The sequence below is a fragment of the Protopterus annectens genome, chromosome 5.part0 (assembly GCF_019279795.1).
Source record: "Protopterus annectens isolate FY-2018-M chromosome 5.part0, PAN1.0, whole genome shotgun sequence".
Classification (NCBI taxonomy): domain Eukaryota; kingdom Metazoa; phylum Chordata; order Ceratodontiformes; family Protopteridae; genus Protopterus; species Protopterus annectens.
In genome coordinates, this window is record NC_056735.1 from 569,093,978 (window position 1) to 569,115,529 (window position 21,552).

The 21,552-nt window shown below is 40.9% G+C and overlaps 1 protein-coding gene across 2 annotated transcripts in view; it reads right to left on the minus strand.

Moving 5' to 3' along the window:
* The window catches only part of PRKX (protein kinase X-linked), a 1,617,443-nt gene that overhangs the window by 176,530 nt on the left and 1,419,361 nt on the right, over positions 1-21,552 (minus strand). For both annotated transcript variants that reach the window (XM_044072450.1, XM_044072451.1), the window contains one exon: positions 6,621-6,698. In XM_044072450.1, the coding sequence (XP_043928385.1) occupies positions 6,621-6,698 (78 nt within the window). The remainder of the gene's footprint in view (positions 1-6,620; positions 6,699-21,552) is intronic.

Below are 21,552 nucleotides of genomic sequence, written 5' to 3' on the forward strand. Positions count from 1 at the left end.
TATTTTGAAGCAAAAATATACCGAAGCTTACTAGTGCGTTGGTTAAATCTAGCACAAAACCGACAGCAAGGCACGTTATGATCTGGGCCTAGGCAAGGAATACAGTACAAATGAAAATCCTTATGAGGTATTTGCTTCCCACAAGTAATGCAATTATTAACTTTTACTGACATCGGTAAGGAGCAAGAAAAAGTTTCCCCGACGGGGTACTTAGCTTTACTTGAAGACTTTGGCACATGCGAACTGCTTCTGCTTCGGGCACCATGCGGCAAGAAAGACTGAATAAAATGGCGTCAGCTGCATGTTTTATACCCCTGACGACCTGACATCATGGAAGAGGAGACAGCAACCGACGCAGGACCCAAGACTTTGATATTCAGGCCAATTGAGGGCAACCTGCCAGCAGATTACCCTAAATGTAATGACTGCAACAGTGAAACACGAAGAACATCTCTTTTAGCACCGATAAAGTAAATCAAAAAGAAGAGAGCAACCAAATGGTCAAGATCATCAGGCAGTTTAACTTGTGAAACAACATGATTTCAACAGCTATATAAACTCTGCACTTGACTGGACAGACTGGTACTGGGTGTTGCAATGAAACACAATGTAAACCAACGCAGCTTAGACGAGAAAGCTGGTGGGGCAGGTGCAACTACAGAGCCATTCAGACCAGTGTCTCAGCAAAAGTCAGTTAAACTTTCTAAGACTCTAGTAGAATTGAGAAAGCATGTGTGGTGTCCAAAAGTACTGACCAGTTGTGATCACAACTATGTGAGCTGTGTGATGTGGGAGAAAGGGAAAGTGCCAAATGGACATGCCCTGTAACCTAAAGGGACCCCAAAGCAGACAGCTAGGTGGATTACATGTAGGACATGTGAAGCAGTCTGTACAATGAAGGATGATGAAGTCGTGCTCTCATTGTATGCTTGTAGAAATCGCTTAAAGGTGATCTTCTGGAACTCCTGAGACAGAGCTGCAGTGTCTTTCTGGGTGGTAACTGCTTTCTCATTACACCTGCAGTGACATCTTCTATAAAAGGTACTTCCTTTCCTGGGCTGATATAATCTAATAAAGTTGTCAGACAGGGTTCATAAAGGATTTCCTGGAAGTGCTTTTTTCAGACATGCCTTGATCTTCTGTGTGAAGAGTTTACCTCTCTGACTTGTAGTGAACTCCTGAGTAAAACTGTGCTGCTTTCCTGAGTCTGTGTTGGCTCTGAATCCACAGCACCTTCTTCCAGGTCAGTAGGTACATATATAATTTGTTCATAAGTTAGATTTGACACATTATACAGCCTTTTTAACAAAAAAAAAATCCTTTGCACATTTTCAATCTGTAAAATATTTTATACATGCAAAAAGGCTTGCAATATTTAAATGATGTCTGAGTAAAATAGTGAACAATTCAATAAGAACTTCATCTGGGCTTTGAAAATTAGTGAGAATCTTTTTTTCCCCTCCAAAACACAACATTTAGTGCAAAACAGAATATGAAATAAAAGCTATATACCCAGAGAATATAGATAAAAATTACTTTTGCAACAATCACAATTATGATGATTGCACAGTAAATGATCTGAGTAACAGTTGTCATTTAGCTAAACTTTTAATAGTGAATTGCCCATTTTTGGGTTTGTCTCAGCCCCTGCCTGAGTACGGCACTTTACCATATCCACTAACTCTAAGCAGAGTTACTAGAAATTCTACCATTTAAGAGGGTCGTTTCCACCTCTTTGTTATACACTTTTTAGCTAGTAATAAAAATTGTATTGACAGAAACAGACACCATCAGTGGCACCGAGACCCTGGGTTAATTCTAGCAGAAAAAGTTTAGGGTTCAAAGTCTGTCTACAACCCTGTCTAGCATTTCCTGTACATGGGACTTAGAGAAAGGTTAGGGCATTGCAAAAGCCAAGTCCCACAGGCCAGTGTCTCATACTTCCAGCACACATCTGGTACCTCCAAGTACATTCAGGCTAGTCACTGACTGAGAGGTGTAAAAATATAGACACTACCACCCAAAAAAGTCAGTAGTATCTAGAGTTGGTGGCACATGTTGGTGCAAGTTGAAGGCCATCCATTTCTGTCTGGTTACAGAGGCCAGAATATCCACCTTCCAGACAAGTCTGTTACAGTAATATGCCCTGCAATAGCTGTTTAGTGCAGATGTCCGATTTTTGTCTTTGGGAGAACCTTGTTTATCCCGAACAGCAAAGATCTAGGACATGAAGGTCAGTATGAGTCAGCAACCCCATGCGATTAAGCATAATCTGCAGCTGACCCTTTAGCCAGTTAAATAGCAGCTTTGAGGTTGCAACATAGAACACCTCTTGGAACTCAGAAAAGGACAAGATAGAGTTTCCCCTCTAGTAGCTGCTCGCAAAAGTGCAGGTCTGGAACTTACCCAACTTGACATGAATCGATTGTGTGGCATAATTAAAAAAGGATGAAGATTTGATATGAAAAATGCAGCCCAAGGAGTCACTCAGAGATGGTGAATGGACCACCAATAGGGCTCAAAAAGTATATAAGTAATAGAAGGAAAGGGGTGTGCACAAATGCCAGTGTGCACCATCCTCACTCCTTCAAAAGCACCAGTACTTCAAGCCAGACCCGATAAGGCAGTTATTTTCCAGACTGGAATGTAATTTCATTGCGTCATGCCCCAAAAGGTCTTAAATTTAGCAGCTTTGATATATAGCTCCAGGTCTGGAAATCCAAGACTGCCCTCCACCTCAGGGATGGTCAACACCTTCCAAGCTAACTTATGTGCCCTCTGAGCTCATATAAAGCCCAGTATAATGTTACGCATCCAGGTGAAAACAATACTTAAAAAGAAGACAGGCAGACCTTGGACTTGATACAAAATAAGGAGCAGAATGAAACAAGACCACTGCTTGGATTTGCTGAGGAAGATTAAGAGAAAATTGGCTTCCATTTGCCCACAGATCCAATATTTTCTGGATCAGTCTTTCCTAATTAAAATGGATGCCTTGGGAGACTAAAGGTGCAAACAACAGTCCTAAATATTTAATGGCCTCCCGAATACCCAGAAATAGAAAATCCTGTAAAATAGTTGGGAAGGGTATGTAATTAAGACAGTGGGATTGGGTTTTTGAATATTAATTTTGCATCCTTAGACGCTTCCAAATGTAAACAAAATATCCGTACATTTAAATAGATCTGTTTCAGATTCTAAAAGATATAGGCATAGATCATCAGCATGCAATGAGAGCTCATAATCTGTCCCACTGACAGTACAAGGTCTAATCGTGTATTCCCTAAGTTTGTATGCCAGAGGCTTAAGACATGGGTTAAATAAAAACAGGGAGAGGGGGCAGCCTTGGCAAAGAAGGGGGAAAGGTACAGGCCATATTTAATGAAGGCTACTGCTCAGTGGTAAAGGCTATGTAACACCTTGATTAGTTGTTTGAGAAATCCTATCCTCCTGAGAACTGCAAAAAAGGAAAAGGCTGGAACACCCTAGTAAATTTCTATTCTGCATCAAGGCTAATTATAGTCAGTGGTTTATGATTTCTTTCTCAACCTTTAAAAGCAGGTATGTTTTTCAGTAGGCTATCATGGGTCGATCGCCCTGGCAGGAAGTCCGTCTGGTCTTGGTGGACAATGGGCCTGAAGGTCTTCACAAATAAGTGGCCAAGATCGACATGTAGGTCTGTATAATCCTTGATGGAGGGGGTCCCTTTCAGATTTCAAGATGAAAGCTATAAACTGCTTGTGCCAAGAGGCTATTGGTTAAGTTCAATCCAGCACCCCACTGTACAGTATAAAGAGGTAAGTTAACAAGTCTGTCATCACCCCTCCACAAAGAAACATCACTAAAGACTGCTAGGGCCAGCAGCTTTTTTTTTTTTTTTTTTTTTTTTTTTTTGAGATGGTCAAGTGGATCTTTGAGTTCCTGCAGCTCTATAGCCCTGTCGAGGATGCCCAATGCCGTAAGATCTTTGAGCTCCTGCAGCTCTGTAGCCCTGTCGAGGATGCCCAATGCCACACTGCCCCAGGTAGGGATACAGATGGAATTTAGGTACTGTGAGATTTGATCCTCCCCAACAACCAAGGCATTGACTGAGGTACAAGGTAAGAGAGAAATAATGGGTTAAGGTGTCTAAAATCTGACAGGGAGATAGGCATATTTCCATGAACATGTCGCTGATCCTAGACACCTGCCGCAATGCATCCTAGTGTTGAAGGTAGTTAGCAAGAAATTTTTCTGCTCTCAGGGACTCATCAAAAAAATCTAAGCTGCAAACATAATCTAGCTTGCTCTGCTATAAAAGTGGGTAGGGATTTGTTGCTGGAGTGCTGTGATCTTGGCTCTAATGTCTGGATTACAGGGTAATTGTGCTTGGGCTTGCAGTAACCGCAACTGCTCCAAGAGCCTATTCAGCTGTGCATGGAAGTTGCGAATAGCCTGGCTGTTATGGGATGGCAAAACAACTGTCCAATGGCCCTTAAAAATATCTTGTTGTTCACCAAACAGTGAGTTTTATGTTTTGGCTTAGCCCATCCCAGACAGATAAAAACAGGGAAAATGTTGGCCTAATACATACCACCACTATATACATCAAAATTTACCTTCCAGTGTCTGTTCAAAGGTGTAGGGACAAGGGAAAGAAAGATCTTGACAAGAGTATGGTCGGATATAGTCCTGGGGAAATATTCCATCCAAATCTCAATGCAACCAAACAATTGCAGAACAAAGCTTAGTCGATAAAGCAAATACTGAAAGTAGAATAAACCAAGTAACACTGATACTAAACAAGTGTTTAATAAAACAGAGCTTTCAGGTCAAACAAACCCTTCACATCAATGTGAAATATTCCATCCCCCTTAACCTATAAAGATCTTCCTCAGCCAAAAAATATTTATCTATCCTTGAGAAACTGTGGTTCCATCCAGAATATTACGTATACTGATCTGGTGACATATGTAAAAAAGAATTTGTCATTTATTAACCAGATTGGTGAATTGGTCTACTAACTCTTTTTAGTCACTTCTTGGGCTCAAAGAACAGAGACATAAGAAATACAGAGTAAAGTAAAAGCAGAGAAGATTACAACATTGTAACATATGACAATATTGTATACACAGCAGTAGACACTGAAGAGAATAATGACTATACTGTATTTAAATGTTTTTATTATTTATTTTTACATGATTTGGTAAGTTCTACAGCAAAAGATGGTATTACATTTTTAGAAATCCATGATGAGTGTGACTGGATTATTATCCATTGTCACGAAAATAGGTGCAAGTGTCTCCCTTATGAAGGTGCTTCCTTAATGCAGCTGTGAATGTTGATAAGCGTATGTTGGTTTCTTATCTCACCTGGTAATTGATTCCCAATAGTCGGACCTGGCTCTTTCTCCTACTGTTTTGAAAGGTGGGTCTGTCTAAATTGGAGGCTTTCATCACTGCTGTATAAACTTATTCTTGTATTTGTAACATTTTCTTCATTGTGGGACAATAAATAAGCCTGTTTTATTATTTTAAAATTGACAGTACTGAAAAGTGTTGTTCTGTGAGTAATAGGGAGCCCACTGAAAGTCTTATGTACATCGCAGTGATGCTTGTCTAGCATGTATTAAAGTAACAAATCTGAAAATTCTGTTTTCAATAGCCTGTAGTTTATTGCTATTATAAGACAAGTAAAAGCATATGAGTAAGCTGTACTTGATTTTTGGTAGTAGAATTTTCTGGCAATGGCTTCTCTGGCTATAGATGCAAGCAGACAAGTGAGACAAAGCTGAATTGGGACTGTACTTTACTGGTAATTTTGCTAGTGTGTACAAAAGTTTAGAAATGGGTTTAGGGTTAGTCCCAGATATTTGTTCTGTGACATAAAGAATGATATTGTTATTGGAATCTAAGTGTAAATGGTGGGATTGATGTTAATTTGCGTTACTTTGCAAACATCATGAGGTTGCTTTTTTCGAGTTAATAAGTTGTTTGTTAGAGGCTGTCCAAGTGCAACATTGTAAGAACCTGGATTGCGGGGTGTTATAGGCTTTGTTGGTTTCTAAAAGGAGGATATGTTATCTGCATATAATATAAGATCCATGGATGGTACTTCAAGGCAGAGATCGTTTATGAAGACTAAGAAAAGTAGTGGGCCAATAAATGAAGCTTGTGGTGCACTACTTTTTTGAACTGAATGGGTTCATAGTGCATTATCAGCATATATTTGATATGTTCAGTCAATTATATTGTTTTGGAACCATTTTATGACACTGATCTCAAAATTTAATTTAGGGAGTGCTGGCTAAGTAGTAGGGACTGACCGTTTCAAATGTTCTAGTCATACCTAGGTAGACACCAGCTGTAATAAAGGCCATCATTCTTGTTGTTATAGACAGTACTGGTGCCTGACAGTAGGCCAGTTGTAGTACTATACACATTACGAAAGCCATGCTGCCTGTCACAACAGAGTTCCACAGCCATTAATATGCTTGAATGACTGACCATGCTGCCTGCCACAACAGAGTCCCATAGCCATTAATATGCTTGAATGACTGAATGAATGAATGAATGAACAGCTACTTTGCTGTTCACTAGTAGAAGGTTGCTGCTTATTCACAAGTACAATAAATAACTCACCTTTAATTTTCTAAGGGGCACTGCTTCCCAGTCTACAGATCGGAACCAGCGATGCTTCCTGACATCCTCAGCACCATTCTAAAGAGAAACAATACGATTCTTTCAACATTTTTCCAAAACAAGGATATTACCACAAAGGAAAAACAAAGCTGCTAACTAGGTAAGCTCACAAGAAACACAGTCCCTTTTTGGGGGCAACACAGGAGCAATGTCTGACAAATGACTTGCTCAGTCACCCAGCAGGAAGATGAGGCCTAGGTTTTGGCTTTAAGTATTAAGTATATTACTTACCAATTTGACAACAGTGATTACATACTGTGATATACAAAAACCAGTTGTGTATCATTCCAAAGTCACTGCTGATTTTTATATTATGATGTAACCAGACATTTTAGAAATATGAAGCCTTCTGCTTAGAATAAGCTGAAATTGCACTGCAAAAAACAAACTCTGTAGATGAAGACATGCTATCCCTGATGAGCCATATTTTTCTTATTCTGAAGCAGTTCTGTTTTTGTGCTGTCTAGTACATTACACACTGAATGAGGACTTCAGACTAGCTGCACCCCTAACCATTCTATGCAACACATTTAAAAGGAGCATTGTACAAGCAAATACCCCTAAAATCACACATCTGTAACACTGTTTATATTCCTTTATGCATGTGTATTACAGATATACATATCTATATACACAAACATATGCGTGCATGTGTGTACATATATACATGTATGCGATACCATCATAACATATGTCAACTGTTACTATGTGATGCGGGCAACATATACTAAATATGAATAATAAGGCAGGAAAGAGGAGTGAATAGGCTAGCAGACTATATTAAATTAAGAATGTAGTCTAAGGTCCGATTTCCTCAGCCTCCATTTATCGACTATTTGACTCTGAACAAGTGACTTAGCCAGGCAGTGTTCCTGGGCCCAGTATGAAAAAGGTCTATTTGGAGCAATGATCTATTCCAGTTAACAAATACAAATAACTAACTAAATAATTAAATAAAAACAAATTTTATAATTAAATAAAAACAATGGATAGAAAAAAAGTGGAATGTGTGACTAAAGGAAGCACAGCAAGGAAAGTGAGCAAGTTAGCAAATAAAATATTGAACTGCAACACTGGACAGATGTTATGGGGGAGCCAGGTATGGAAATACTGTATGCAGACCTTAAGACACTGTAGAGAAAGAAGTTTTACAAACTTTACATAATAGTCCAAGGATGGGTGATAATAATAATGCTCTGGCGAAGCTGGAAATGGAATGGATTTTTAGAGCAGGGGCACACAGAGACCCTGGGATCAATAATCATATAACAGTGAAACCATTTTTAGAATAGATGAAAGATCAAGGTATGATTTTTTAAAAAAGGGATTTTCACATAGATACTCATCTACTACTTAAATATTGATTTAAGGTCAACAGGAACTATAGAAGAGATATTATATACATTGTCTAAACCAGGCTCATTATAATGGGCTAAAAGACATTGATGCATGTGTCTTTTATACATATATGTAACTGTTGTTTATGAATACCTATTTGATATGACAATATGCTAAAGCTTAACTGTGGTGAGGAATATAGTAACCAATAATAGATATGTAGATGGAAGTGCAATGTCCTTTGGACACCTAAGACTATTTTCAATTTAATTTGTCCTACCATGGTGTTTTATTTTGTTGTTTCATCATACAGAATTCAATGCGTTTTATTTTGAGTTGTTGAAAATTGCTACTGTATATGAAAGATGCATTTTATTTGGAGGACAGAAGGATTAATATATTAGTACTGTTTTTAATACATATCGTATAAATATATATTCCTATACACTTAAGAATTTTCAGGTAGAGGTAAAACTTGATGGAAGATGCACGTGTAGAATGAGATGCATACTAAGGATGTATTTGATCATTAAGGTTTATTGATATTTGTTAAGGCTTCGCCTATAACACATAGCAGAGAACTCGATATTAATTGGATTCAGTTTCTAACTTCATTAGAAACTGGTCAAAAAACTTAAAAGGTTTTTAAAAAAAATATTTTATATTATTCAGTAGAGAATTCTTAAGATTAGGACATCCATATACGGGCATGAGAACATTTGGGAAATGGATTGTGCTTTGTATATAAGACACTTTTGCCTTTCATATTTTTATTATATATATTTTTTATTATTTTTCATTTTTATATACATACTATTGAGCCTGATATATTTGATAGGGGATATAGAATGACACATAGTAGTAACCGGAAGATTTTCCGAGTTATGGAGTAAATTGCTGCCTGATTGGCAGATGTTAAGATGGATTATATTGTAACACTAACATCTAAGGCACGACGCATTTATTAACGGTAGTGCCTTACATCAGGAACGGATGTATTGTCACGCCCCCACGAGTAGACCAGGGAGGATAATGCAGCTTACTTGTTTTGATTTTTATAAATATTGAAATGTTTATAATAAAATAGATATGAGAAAGATGAATTATGATATATTAACATGATGTTATCCTTGTCTTTATACTTAATATGCGATGTTACTAGTCCCGTAGAGGGAAGGAAATAAAATGCACAGTATTGAATCTTGCACATAGCAGAACTCCCTAATTAATTGGTTAATCATGGGTTAATAGCATAATTGCTCGTATGGTTTTAATGATTGTTACTAATGAAGATGTATATAAGCAACCAGTTTAAAAGTTTTGAATTGTATCTGAAGAAGCATGCAAGACACATGTGAAAGCGCTTATACATCCTTTTATCGTTTGGAATAAAGTACGTATTTTTAGAAGACTTCAGTGTTCTCGTGGTGTGTCCTGGAAGATTTGTTTTGTGACTTTTACTTCATATTTGCTACAGGACACTTTAGGAGGACAGTGGCAATTTTTTGTTACATATATACATGTATGCGATACCATCATAACATATGTCAACTGTTACTATGTGATGCGGGCAACATATACTAAATATGAATAATAAGGCAGGAAAGAGGAGTGAATAGGCTAGCAGACTATATTAAATTAAGAATGTAGTCTAAGGTCCGATTTCCTCAGCCTCCATTTATCTACTATTTGACTCTGAACAAGTGACTTAGCCAGGCAGTGTTCCTGGGCCCAGTATGAAAAAGGTCTATTTGGAGCAATGATCTATTCCAGTTAACAAATACAAATAACTAAATAAATAATTAAATAAAAACAAATATTATAATTAAATAAAAACAATGGATAGAAAAAAGTGGAATGTGTGACTAAAGGAAGCACAGCAAGGAAAGTGAGCAAGTTAGCAAATAAAATATTGAACTGCAACACTGGACAGATGTTATGGGGGAGCCAGGTATGGAAATACTGTATGCAGACCTTAAGACACTGTAGAGAAAGAAAAGATGCAAGTCTCAAAGAAAAGCTTATTCACTGGGCTGGGTATATATCATAAGTCTGAACGTTGAATTGTCCAAATACCGAAACTTCGAACTGGGAAGTTCGAAATCTCAAAATAGCGAAGTCGCGGAACACCAAATTTTTCCCCAGGGAAACAATTCGGTGGTCCGTTTCCGCGGGTTTGCCGTTTCCTCCACTGTGGTGCGATCTTGAAGTTGGTATATTTAAATGTGGGTGTGTGGGGGGCACAGCCCCCATGTTGGGGGTGGGGGGGCGAAGCCGCCGCATTAGAAAGAGTTTGAAGTGCTCGTTGTTTTTTTTTGTTGTTGTTTTGTGCCGGAACAGCGACTTTTTTCCCCTGGGAAAAAAATAGCTGTTCTGAGCCTTCTAATTTCTTGCGTTTCAAAGTTCCGGGTTCGATATTTAGAAAGTTGAACTTATGATAGTTCGACGATATAGACCCACTGGGCTTGGTAATGTGACACTAAAATCAGCCTACATTTAACTGAGAGGTGCCAAGCACAGCTCTGATAAGGAAGAATTGGATAGAGAATGCAAAAAGTACAGTTTTGTACCTACCATAAATGTAGATGTTCGAAGATCCACATTGCTGCAGTCCTTACACTTGGGTAGTCCGCTGTCCTCGGTCGGCCCGAATATCAAAGTATAAGGCTGACGTCGGTCAAGGCGCATTTGACTGACATCAGGACGTCAGGGTACAAATGCGCATGACCGACGTCATATCCTCAGTCTTTTCTTGCCCCAGATGTCAGAAGACCCTACAAATAAAGGTCAAAACCAAAAGACAGCAAACAACCAACCAACCACCCTTGCACTAACTATATGTACAATATATACAATATACACAATATGTACAACCCAACCACCTCTAACTACAGAGGGGAAGGAGGGAGGGTAAATTGGACTGCAGCAATGTGGATCTTCGAACATCTACATTTATGGTAGGTACAAAACTGTACTATGTTCTTCATCTCACATTGCTGCAGTCCTTACACTTGGGTAGAATCCCAAAGCAGAGGTAAGGGAGGATGGCTAACTACAAGGAAGCAGGAGCTGCCAAAATGCCCTGCAAAATAGCAGTGGCAAAACCAGCCCTGGATTTAGAGTAAAGTGGCAGGTGATAATGCCTAGAGAAAGTATGCACTGAACTCCAAGTAGCTGCCTCCAAAATATCCTTGGTTGCCACTCCCCTCAAAAAAGCTGTTGAAGTGGCAGTAGCCCTAGTGGAATGAGGCCTAATCCCAGCTGGAACCTCCTTGCCATGATGGGAATAACAGAAAGCAATGCAAAACCCAATCCACTTAGAAATAGTTTGTTTTGACACAGGCTTGCCCTGAGAACTCAAAGCAAAAGAAACAAACAACTGCTGAGACTGCCTGAACCCTTTAGTCCTGTCCAAATAATAACGCAACTGCCTGTGTACATCTAAAGTGTGCAAAATCTTTTCCCCTTTATTTTGGGGATTTGCATAAAAAGTAGGCAAATGAATAGTTTGGTTTAAAGCCACACTAGAAACCACCTTAGGCATAAAGGAAGGATTAGTGCGTAATGATACCCTATCCTTATGAAAAATCAAGAAAGGCTCAACCGCCATAAGGGCCTGCAATTCAGAAACCCTTCTTGCAGAGGTAATGGCCAACAAAAAGCAGTCTTCCATGACAAATATTTCAACTCAGAAGTAGCTGCAGGCTCAAAAGGTTGTAGAGTGAGTTTCTCCAACACAAAATTGAGATCCCAAGCAGGAGTAGGAGCTCTTCGGGGGTCTTATATTCTTTGCCCCTCTAAGAAATTGCTTGAACAAAGGATGAGAAAACAATGGTGGGTCGCAATCATAGTGAGCCGAAATTGCTGCAGCATGAACTTTAATAAAAGAGAAAGACAAACCTTTGTCTAGTAACTCAGTAAGATATTGAAGAGCCACACACAAATTAGGCTCAGAAACATCAAAATCTTTTGCTGCACTCCAAAATAAAAATCTCTTCCATTTGTCTGCGTACACTTTCCTTGTACTAGGCCTTCTAGCTTCCAAAATAACATTCAAAACTTGCTGAGGAAGTGGAGGCCCACTATGGTTCAAAACAGAATATGCCAGGCTGTTAGGTGCAGGGAGTGAAGCTTGACATTGAGCAAATGGCTGTCCTCCTGTGACAACAGGTGTGGAATCTAAGGCAAAGGCCATGGAGGCTTCCGTACCAGACTTCTCAGTAATGGGTACCAGTGCTGTCGAGGCCAATCCGGAGCTATTAAAATCATCCTTGGCTTGTCCTGTCTGACCTTTAGAAGTACCTTTGGGAGGAGAGGCAGAGGTGGAAAGGCATACACATGAAGATTGCTCCAATTGAAAGAAAGAGCATCCACTCTCCAAGCTGTGGGATGAAACCTTTTTGTGCAAAACTTTGGCAGCTGATGGTTTAGTGGAGAAGCGAACAGATCTATGTCTGGAGTTCCCCATGACACTGTCAATTTCTGAAATACATGAGGATCCAATTTCCACTCGTGGGGATCCATAATTCGTCTGCTCAACACATCTGCTAAGGAGTTCTGTGCTCCTGGCAGAAACCTTGCCTGAAGATTGAGCTGTAAACTGAGAGCAGTCTCCCACAAAATCATTGCTTGCCTGCATAGAGCATAAGAATGCGTTCCCCCTTGCTTGTTGATGTACCACATGACAGTTGTGTTGTCTGTTAGAATCAACACCTGCCCTGGAAGAAGTAATTCCTTGAAAGCTATTAATGCAAACTGGACTGCTAACATCTCCTTCATGTTGATATGTAGATGTTGTAGTCTGGCAGGCCACTTGTCTTGTATCCACTTTCCATTTAGATGAGCTCCCCAAGCTTTGTCTGAGGCATCTGTCGTTAAAATCTGACTCGCCTCTGGCCAGGTCACAGAGAGTCCCTTGTTTAGGTGACATTCCTGAGCCCACCACAAAAATTCCTTTTGAATGCAAGGTATTATTTGAATGACAGTGTCCAGAATGACAGTGTCCAGATCCTGGCAGTGCTGTGTCCATACATTTTTGAGATACCATTGTAGCTTCCTCATATGCAGTTTGGCATTGGGAAGCACCAGAATACAAGATGCCATGAACCCTAGGGCTTGAAGGACTGTCCTTGCAGTCAGCCCGGACTGATGAGATAGTTGATGGAAGTAAAGGGATAGACTCTTTTGTTTGTCCGGGGTTAAAAAGGCCATCTGGGATGCTGTATTCAGTCTCACACCCAGAAAGCACATGTCCTGAGAGGGTACTAGACTGGACTTTATTTCGTTCACAGAATACCCCAGGCATCTTAGCACTGCTATCACATATTCCAAATGATGAAGAAGCTCTTCCCTTCCTTAAGCCAGAATCAGGCAGTTGTCCAAATAAGGATAGATCTGTATTCCTTTTAGCCTGAAGAAAGCTATCACTGGAGCCAGAACTTTCGTGAACACCCTGGGCGCAGTAGATAAGCCAAAGGGCAATGCAGAGAACTGATAGTGAGAAGTCCCAGCTCGAAAACGCAGATACTTCCTGCAACTTAGTCTGATAGGAACATGAAGGTAAGCCTCCTTGAGATCCAAAGTTACCATCCAATGATCTTTGCCCAGCAGAGGTAAAAGCTGCTGCAACGTCAACATTTTGAACTTGGGAATGTCCAGATAAGTGTTGAGGATAGATAAATCCAAAATTGGTCTCCACGTGTTCCCCTTCTTTGGTACTAGGAACAGGCGAGAATAAAATCCTAGGCCCACTTCTGGCATAGGGACCGGCTGTATGGCCCCTATTTGGAGCAACAGAGAAACTTGCTTGTGAGCCTCTATTCTTTGTTGAGGAGGAACGTCTGGCATGCCTTTGAAAGGAGGCAAGGTATGGAAATAAAACCTGTAGCCGTGGTGTATGATATCCAATACCCATCTGTCTTGGGTAATTAAACTCCAATTTTCTTTGAAAAGTGCCAACCTTCCTCCCAAAGGTGCTGCCAGACGAGAAGGCTCTGGCAGCTGAAAAGGTAGGTCATTGGGTCTGTTTACGAAAGGACTGACCCCTGCCCTCACCGAAGACTGTGCAGGAGAACTCCCTGTTCTAGGCCTGAAAGAGCCCTGAGCTCTGCCCCTACCACGTCTAGATCTACCCCTAGACTGGGAATCATAAGAAGGATACGTCCACCCCTTAGTAGGCCAATTTCTACTAAACTTTGGAGGCTGGACCTGCAAAAAATCTTTAACAGTCTGCATAGACTTAGCCTTGTCTTCCATTTTCTTTAAAACTGCCTCAACAGGAGAACCAAACAATATGTCAGATTGCAAAGGAGCATCTAAAATCCTTGTTTTAACATGGTCAGACAAATTCTGATCCCTCAGCCAGGCGTGCCTGCGAAGAACTGACCCAGTGGCAGCCACCCTAGACGAGGCCTGTACAGCATCAAAACCACATTGCAAAGAATGCTTACCCACCTGTTCAGAAACATGTACTAAATCTTGCAACTCTTTACAATCAATACCTTTTGCCAGAGCATCAACCTTAGCCTTCAATTGTGAAAGGAGATAGTTTTGGTATTTCAACATGTGAAACTGGCAATTCAAAGCCCTCATAGCAAGAGTGGAAGAAGTATAAACTTTCTTTCCCCATCTATCCAAGGCCCTGGCTTATTTGTCTGCAGGAACCGGATTCTTTACAACAGAAGCCTTAACACCTTTAGGCCCCTGGCTAACAGTTTCTGGGTCTGCCCTAGGACTCTTAAAAAGAAACTTATGAGCTTCAGGCACCCTGTAATACCTATCCGGTTTAACAGGAGCAGGAGGCAAAGAATCAGGATTAAGAGAAGCCTCTGTAAAAACATCTTCCACTACATCCAAAACAGGAGGTACAGCCAAAGGCCTATGCTGGGGTAAAAACAAAAATTCCCTAAGCCTTTTCCTGGAATCAGAGAAGTCCTGACCTTCCCACTTAAAATGCTCCCTCATGGAATGAAGAGTTTCTGAAAAAGAAAAATCCTCAGGAGGAGAAGCAGAAGGAGTAGAATCATCCACATCAGAATCAGAATAAGGAGAGTACTCCTGCAAGTCTTCAGCCGAAGACTCTGAAACATCTGAAGCCTGCTCAAAACTCCCTAGCTCAGGCTCCACCCTAGGTCTCTTATCAGGAGGGGGCATAGAACCCCTAATCAAAGTAATCAAATCTTCTGCCTTTTAAGCATATGCTTCTTGGGCACAGTTCCAGAAGAACTAGGGGTGACACCAATTGAAACTGAACCTGGCCTGCCCCTGGGAGAAGCCTTTGAAACAGAAGGAGAGGGCCTAGCCACCCTAGGAAGGGAGGGAGTATAGTAACCTGAGAAGCCCCCTCAGCCTGACCTGCCTCCTGAGAGGCCACATCTTGCAATAATAAAGTCTCACCCTGGGAACACAAAGAAACCTCCGGTGGAGCCACCGGCTCCACCGACACCTCTAAAGAACCGGCTTCCGGTACAGACGGTTCTTCTAGCCTAGGCTTAACTGCTTTGTCCTTGCGCTTCTTCGAAGAAGCGGGCGTCGGAGCATCCAACGGCATTTTATAATTGCACCGCTTCCCAAAGACTAACCTGGCACAATCCAACCTTCTCTTTATAGTGCGTTTATTGAATCTAGCACAAGAGCGACAGCCAACAACGTCGTGCTCAGGCCCTAAGCAAGGAATACACAAAGTATGATAATCTCTATGCGGTATCTGTTTCCCACAAGAAATGCAATTATTGACTTTCTGACATCCGGTAAATCACTGAGGCAAGAAAAAACTAAAATATTCCCCAACGGGGTACTTAGCCAACTTTGAACTCGGTCTGAAACTTCGAAATCGAAAAATCTCAGAACGCCAACCGGCACTTGCAATGCTGCTTCTGCATCGGACCATGCGGCAAAAAAGACTGAGGATATGACGTCGGTCATGCGCATTTGTACCCTGACGTCCTGATGTCAGTCAAATGCGCCTTGACCGACGTCAGCCTTATACTTTGATATTCGGGCCGACCGAGGACAGCGGACTACCCAAGTGTAAGGACTGCAGCAATGTGAGATGAAGAACATGCCCAGGTAGGATTTGAACAATATGTGAGGGAATCTGAGATCAACATGATAAAGAGGGTTACTAATGGTAACCAAGGTATTAGAGGTGCATGTAAAACGTTTGTAGAAAGTAACAGTGCAGTGGCATGGTTCACACTGCGTAGAGTAGGGTAGAGTGATGGAGGGAAGGGATTGCAGATGTGTGAACTTTATGTACTTAGGGGATGCAGTAATACAGAGCATTATGGCAGTGCAGTGGCATAGTTCACACTGTTGGAGAGGAGTAGGGTATAATGATGGAAGGTAAGGGATTTCAAGTGTGGGAACGTCATGTACTTAGGGGATGCAGTAATGCAGATCATTACGGACTACAACCAATGCAGTCATATAACTATTTCTGGTAAATTATCAGGTGAAGGGAAATCAAGAGACATTAATATGAGGATGAGGAAAAGCAGAAGAAGCCTAAATGGGTAGAAAGGATGGTCCGACAGCCAATAAAGGAAAAGAGAAAAAATACAATAAAATGGAAACAACACAGAGCACTGATGGAGAACGAGTAAAAGGAGATATTACAAAGCTGCATATAGGATGAACAGAAAAATACAAAGAAATGTTCTTGGCACATAGCAAAAAGAAGAGTCAAAAGAAAACTTTCAAATACATACAGGGGTACAGGGAAGTAAGGCAACTTCAGAAGTTGTGTTAATGAAAAAGCAGACAACATTATAGGCAAGGGAGCAAGTTTTGAAGAGGAAACCCAGGTAATTTCAGCCCATAAGTTTGACTTCAGTAAAGGTGATGGAAAGGATTCTCATGAGCATGCTGAATGAATACCTAACAGATAAGAGATCCATAGGTATGAATTTAACATGAAGAAAAGTACAGTGCTCTGCAGCATTATGGAACCAATGATCTTGGGGCATTCTATAAAGTTGGTTCCTGTTCCAAACTGGCTAATATGGGCCAGTCGAAAGATCCTGGGGTAGCAATCATAGCAATGCTCAACAAATAATCTGAAGTCTGAATGAACAGGGATGTGATGAGCATTTTTTAGTCTAGTGCTGCCAGGAAACTTGAAAGAGGAAGAAGTAACAGGTTGTGAAGTGACAGAATAATGAATTTGTGCACCATTACAAATAGGTTTAGGAAAGAAAGATCTAGAACTGGTCTGCAAGCATTTTCTTTCTTTGACACGAGGAACATCCTTGAATAAAAACCTTCCCCATGTGATGAAGAACCGCTGATCTGGAGGAAGAGGAATAACCCCTTAGAAAGGAGGAATTTTCTCCCATTGCCAACTGCAACCTTGATGAATGACTTTCAGAACCCATTTGTTTGAAACTATTTGTTGCCAAAGGGAAATATCGAGATTCAGACTTTCTGGAAGAAAAAATGGGCCATGATGGGAGAGGGTCATAAGCTCTCTTGAATAAGCATTCAGACTTGTTGGGCTGTCTTTGGTTGTGGGTGGTTTGAGACTTCTTTTTGGAACCGCTTTGTCATTACTACTTAACCATCTGTTTACCTATATTTTGTTCAGACTGTTTATTTGGCCTTTTTTTGCTACAATTGGATGAGGAGATAAAAATTCCCTTTGAAAATTTAGAAAAGTAGGGCTGAAGAATCTTGAGATTCCTTGGATTAGTTTGCCCCTTTCATCGCACTTTTTGAGCACCTCTGCAGCATAGGGCAAATATTAAATATCCAAAGGAGAATTTAAAATCTCATTTTTATAATCATCTGGGATGTTCTTAGAAAGCAGTATGGCCACAACCCTGGAAGACGTGTCAACAGAATCAAACACACACAGTGTAAACAATGAGTAGTGGCCTGTGCTATAGAAGAAACAGTTATTTAAAACGGACTTTCTCAAAAGAAGAAGCCACATATAAAATATTCCTCATACTTTCACAATTAGAACAAACTTTAACATACAAACCTGGAAATCGAAAGTTCTGAAAATCCAAGTTACAGATACTTTATCCCACACCTGTCAAGTTTCTCATTCTTATCCAACACAGTAGGGCAGAAACTGTACAGGTGTTAGCAGCAGTGGGATCAACTAGAGCTACAGGTGCTGGGTCAGGTTTGGGAATAGTGTATTAAAATTTAAGACTGAGGAACATTCTACTACCTTTTTAGGGACAGCTATCAGGAATATTACAGGAAGTTGTGACACTGCCAGCCCACCTATCTGGAATTTTGTAAATAATTCTGTCATTGTGAATACTAATATGATTTATACAGAACTATGTTATGTATTGAGTTTCAAGAATGCAACCACAGCATACCCTGTTGGAACATAGCAAATTAACTTACAAAACTTCAAGAAAATAAGTTGAAGTGCTTTACGATTGTGCTATAAAAGTTGGTTTCAATGAAGAAGCAGACAATGTCTAGAGGTAGAAGTTTTTCTATTGTCCGGAAAGAAAAGTAATTACTAGGTTTAAAATGTAAACTGTTTTATTGCTTTATGACTTCCTAGCAGCTACACAGTTCTGAGTAAACATCTGAGAGAGATGTATTTCTCACACAGAGATGTTAAAATTCTATCACCATCATCTGCACTTGCCTTGCTAATAGTTAAGTAACCAGGGTACAGTAATTTCTTTTAGCTATAGACAGGAATATGGTAAAGATTAGTTTACATGTTTTCTGTATTTATTTGAGACCGTCTTGCAATGTTGTTTTAAAATATTTCCTATGATTTTGAACTCTGAAGAACTGCATTTGTTTTCTGAGTTCATTTATTATTAAATATATTTAAACCTTTTAATTGTGGCTGGTTTGTTTACCAATATTTAAGCTCTTAAGAGTACTTGCATATGTATTTGGGGACACAGTAGAGGCCACTCCTAAATAGACTTGCAAGTCTTGGTCAAGACTACCATTTGGATATTAACAACATTACACAGTAGGACTAGACACCCTTTGTAAGGGCCTTAGAGTAGCTGATAAGGGTGGTTTGTTGGCAGCTGGAACTACCTTACAGTCTAGGCAAAAAGGGGGCATAGCTAGTAAACCTGTGCCAGCCTTTCCCAAGTGTGTGTGTGTGTGTCTGTATATCAATCAAATCTCAAAGTATGCGTGTGTCAGCTACTTAGGCAGGGACATGAAGCACTGGTTGGACAGAAAGGGTGCTGGAGGTCTTAGCTTGGCCAGTCGGTCGAGATCCTAACCCTACAGTTGTGCCAGTGGGGAGTATTACTGGGGATCTGGAGAAAGAGGGAGAAACCAGCCCCAGACTGACTGTGATCTCTGTGTGCTCTTAAGAGAAATTGTACTTTACAGTGTGTGTGTGTACTTGTCATCCTCCCATTGTGTATGGCCCTCACTGTTGCCTGTGGTGAGGATTAAAGGTCCTTGATTACTGGGCCAGTGCAGAGGCATCACATATTAATTGGCTGGCAGTGGTGGGATATCCACATCACATTATTTGGTTGACTGTGATGAGACAGCCACTTCACATATTAATTGGGTTGGAGTGGTGTGGATACTGAATTCCTGTAGCCAGTGTACAGTGGACACTGAAGGTGTTTGTGCTCTCAATCAGCCACTCAGTGAACATTTAAAGTTCATATCATAATTGTTTTATTATTTTTTTTTTTGTCAGCTTAATTAGTCAGGGAGAGCAGACAAGCATGTCAGCAGAGGAGTATGGCAAGCTGACAAAGAGCCAGTTGGCTGAGATGTGCCAGGCTAAAGGACTGGTGCATGACAACCTGATTAAAGCAGACATGATTGCAGCTTTAATCACAGCTGCATCACAGAATAGCAACCAGGACAATCAGACTGGCCTTGAGAATGTACAACTCACAGAAATTGGACAGTTCAACCTTTCCACAGAGGACTTAAAAATCCATCTGCAGATAAAGAGACTTGAGCTGCAGGCCAGGTGTTTGGAAACAGAAGCAGCAGAGAGACTGAGGCGTTTACAGGCAGAGGAAAATGAGAAACTGAGATGTCTGGAGGCTGAAGAAAATGAGAAAGTGCAACGTCTGTAGGCTGTGGAGAAGGAGAGGCAGAGGCAACATAAGGAGATGCTGACTCTTTGCCAGAGTCATTGAGGTAATGGGGAAGGGAGTAACCGAACCCCAGAAACAACAAAGGTCAGTAAATTTCTTCCACAATTTACAGAAGGGGATCATTTTGATAGTTTCATTCATATGTTTGAAAGGGTATGCACAGTATAATGTTGACCAATGGATCTGGGTATGGTTCTTGACCCCCTTACTCCATGGTAAAGCTGTAACCGCTATTTCTAAACTGTCTGCTACTGACTGTTTAAATTATAATGTTGTAAAGAACTGTCTTTTAGAATGGTTTAAGTTAACACCTGCAGCTTATAGGAAAAAGTTTCGTGAGCACAGACGCAAGGCAGATGAAAGTGTGTGTGAATATGTTACTGAACTAAGCACTTATTTTCATAAGTGGGTGAGTGGATATCAGGTCACCACTTTTGAATATCTGGCAGATTTTTTGGTGAGGGAACAATCCTTTAGCACTTTGCCTATGGACATGAGAATCTGGTTAGCTGACAGACAATGCACTACTGCAGATGAGTTGGGGAAAGGAAACCTATACCTAGCAAGCAGGGCATCACTGCACAGGAAAGGGACATACAGTGCTCCTCATGCGTCTAAGGGAACCCACGGTGGGCAACCCAGACTGCCCCAACAGAGTCCGACAGTAGCAGGGGAAGCCACTAGTCCAGGAACAAGGGTTAAATGCTTTAAATGCAACCAGTGGGGGCATGTAGCATATAGATGTACATGGAGGCAAGGTGGGGAACAAAAGTTTGGAGGCCAGTAATTGGGAATGACAAAATGCAAACAGTAGGTTTTCTCGAGACAATAAGGGTACCAAACTACCACAAGAGGCTATATCCTATCTTAGTGGAGGGGAAAGAGGCCACTGCTAAGAGAGAGACAGCCTCTGACCTAACCATTGTGAAAAGCCTGCAATGGTTACAAAGGAGCAGTACTTGCTTTGGCATTTAGGAGGGACCCCATTTCAAATACCTTTGGCTAGGGTTCACCTTGACATGGACGGTGGAAAAGAAAGCCAGCAAGTAGGTGTGTGATGATATCCCTGCAGATATCCTGATAGGGAATGATTTTGATAATGCAGTACCATGTGTGCATGCAGTTACACGCAGTCAGGTTTGGAGACAAGCATGTGGATCTGGTAGCCTGGGGGGACCCAGACAGACCGCACACTTGCAGCCAGAACTGGTGAGGTGGTTAATTCAGGGAGGGAGCTACCCTGTAGCAGTGAGACTGAAGGTGAGCCACAGCTGCTTGTGGGTACTGATATTCTCTTGGACAGAGTGACTGCAAGGGCAGAGGTGAGTAGCTGACAGTGAGGCACCACTGTCGGAGGATACCAGACTTCCTGGGGAAGCAGAGCTGGGAAGGGGTACTTAGAGAGAGTTGAGACAGGCGCAGCTCTCAGACCCCACATTACAAGGCCTGAGGGAGGTAGCCAGTGA